General features: G+C 55.6%; 1 protein-coding gene across 1 annotated transcript in view; it reads right to left on the bottom strand.

Moving 5' to 3' along the window:
- Positions 1-2011: 2011 nt before the first annotated feature.
- Positions 2012-2611, bottom strand: part of DGAT1 (diacylglycerol O-acyltransferase 1) — a 16424-nt gene continuing 15824 nt past the window's right edge. Inside the window, exon 16 of the mRNA XM_015411473.1 lies at positions 2012-2538. Coding sequence (XP_015266959.1) covers positions 2392-2538 — 147 coding nt within the window. The 3' untranslated portion in view covers positions 2012-2391. The remainder of the gene's footprint in view (positions 2539-2611) is intronic.

The following is a 2611-nucleotide window of genomic DNA, read 5'->3' as shown; positions in this document are numbered from 1 at the left end:
CCCCCCTGGCTCTTCCCCTCCGGGGAGGCCCAGCAGTGTGATTGCTGAGAAACGGGTGCTGCACTCTTGGGCATCCGTCTCCACAACATATTTTCCAGGACATGTTCATTGTTTAAATACAACCAATTTTGTCTACATTTTGTATGCGATATGTTGTCGAAGGCTTTCATGGCCAGAGTTCATTGGCTGTTGCAGATTTTCCGGGCTGTATGGATGTGGTCTTGGCCTTGTAGGACCCTTCTCACCTTGACACAGAGAGTACTCCCTCTTTCTGTGTTATACCTCTGAGGATGCCAGTCACAGCTGTGGCGAAACATCAGGTCCTACAATGCCACGACCATGGCCATATGGCCCGGAAAATCTACAACAACTAATTAATGGGTGACTTACGTGCCAGCAAATAATTTCTGACTTATGGCAACTCTATGAATTACCATCCACCGAAACATCATATCGTTAAAACAGCCATTCTCCGGTCTTGCCGACTGAGGACCTTCGTGGCTTCCTTAACTGGGTCAATCCACCTCCCCTTTTCCTGCTGCCTTGAACTTTTCCCTGCATGATTGTCTTGTCCAGTGACTCTGGTCTTCACAGTTTATATGCTGTGTTAATACCTCAAGGAAGAGCCCGTGTTTTCACAGTGCAATCCTAGGCAGAGTTACTGATTTCAGTGGACTGGAATGCATAGGATGGAGAGCCAGTTTAGTGCAGTGGTTATGGGCACAGATTCTAATCGGGGAGAAGGGGGTTTGATTCCCCACTCCTCCACTTGCACCTGCTGGATGACCTTGGGCCAGCCATTGTTCTGATAAGAGCTGTTCTTGAAAAAGAGCCATTTCTGTCAAGAGCTCTCTCAGTCCCACCTTCCTCCCAGTGTGTCTGTTGTGGGGAGGGGAAGGGAAAGGAGTTTGTAAGCCGCTCTGAGACACCTTTGGGTAGTGAAGGGCAGGGTATAAATCCAAACTCTTCTTCTTCTGTTACTGTTACACAGTTAACTCCATATTCATATACGGGGCTAGCACAAGATGGCCACTGTCCAAATTGCTCTTATTTTCTGTTTTCAACTTGTATTATTTTCTGCCTTTTAGATGCAGCGCCCCTGCCTCAAGCTCTCTGGGTGCCAACCAGAACTGAAGCTGCAGCATTTTTTTAAAAGCAAGTAATAAAGCAAGCGGTGCCAGGGGGTAGGGAAGGTCTCCGTGGCCACAAAAAGTACGTGACTGTTCCTTGGCTCCAAACGGATGTACTTGCAGGGGGGTTCCTTTGGGGGGGCAGCAGCTGTGAGCCGGGCAGGCAGGCAGGCCGGCACCCCAAATCAGAGGCCAGAGGCACACAGACCGCTTCCAAAAATATGCTTTAATCACTTGGTACCGGGCAGATACAGACTGCAGAGTCTACAAAAGTCGCTAAGGTGACCAAACATGGAAAGGACACACACAACCACAGACCGCTGCCACAAAGAGGACCACCGCAAAACAGTGGCAGCTACCGGGGGGGGGGGGATGTCGTCCAGGGACGGCTGCGCTCGACTCTCTGGAGACCGGGGCGGATTGTAGGTAGTGCAGAGAACTAAGGCAGCTCTCCAGACCCAGGACGGAATTCGGACGCGGCCTAGCTAGAGGCCACCCAAGGAGCAAGGCCCTTGAGGCAGTACCGGAACTGGCCACGGGATCCGGGTGGGCTGACAGTACCCGTTCCCACGAGGCCTGGGGGGCCAAGGCCAACCAAAGAGGAGCATCCTTTCCAACACCAGAAGAGCTGCGAGAAAACCACTTTCAGAGGATGCCCAGTGAGAGCCCAGGGGGGCCCTTTAAAGTGCTTCAGGGACAGCCCCAGGTGGCAGGGGGGGAGGAGCAGAATATCCCTTGGGCTGCAGAGGCCGGGGCCACTCAGGGGCGCCGGGGCCCCCAGCTGAAGTTCACATTCCCTCACAGAAAGGAAAGACCAGCCCCCCCTTGCCTCACCCGCCCCTGGAAGGAGCAAGATCCAGAGCCCCCCTTTGCTGGACAGATTCAGCAAGTGGGAGCTCTCTGCCCCCCGCCCCCCGTGACTGGCGCCCAAGCCCCAGGGGGCGAGCTGGCAGGTGCCCCACCAAGAGCCCATGCCTCCGAAGGCTATTGCATTGATCCAGCATTCACGCTCAGAGGAGCTGGCAAGAAGCCACCCCCTCCCACAGACACACATAGACACAAAAGTCCACACACAAGGCAACTTCCCAGAACAAAGATGGCTACCGCCAACACCTCTGCCCGCGCTGGTGAGTGGTGAGGCTCCCCTGGAAGAGCAGGAAGACAGGGCCGCTCTTGCCCTTGCCCACCAGCCTGCTGGGCACCAGGAGGAAGCGGGCAGGACGGAAGAGGCCGCAGTAGCACCACAAGGGGGGGGGGCGCGTCACTGCCTCCCTTCGTAGTTCAGCACGTAGTAGTCATGCACGTACATCAGGACGGCCACCGGCTGCCCGATGATCAGGGAGATCCACACAGCGGCATTGCCGTAGTTGCCCCGCAGGAACCGTCCAACGAACCAGGCCAGGGGGATCTGGGGAGGGAGGGAAGAAAGAAGGATGCTTTGGCAGGGGGGGGGGGGGGGGAGGGGGGGGGTTGGGGTGGTC

This window comes from Gekko japonicus, unplaced genomic scaffold, assembly GCF_001447785.1.
Source record: "Gekko japonicus isolate JY-2015 unplaced genomic scaffold, Gekko_japonicus_V1.1 scaffold4565, whole genome shotgun sequence".
In the NCBI taxonomy this organism is placed as follows: Eukaryota; Metazoa; Chordata; class Lepidosauria; order Squamata; family Gekkonidae; genus Gekko; species Gekko japonicus.
Note: the sequence above shows the minus strand (reverse complement) of the source record. Positions and strands in the feature narration are given on the sequence as shown.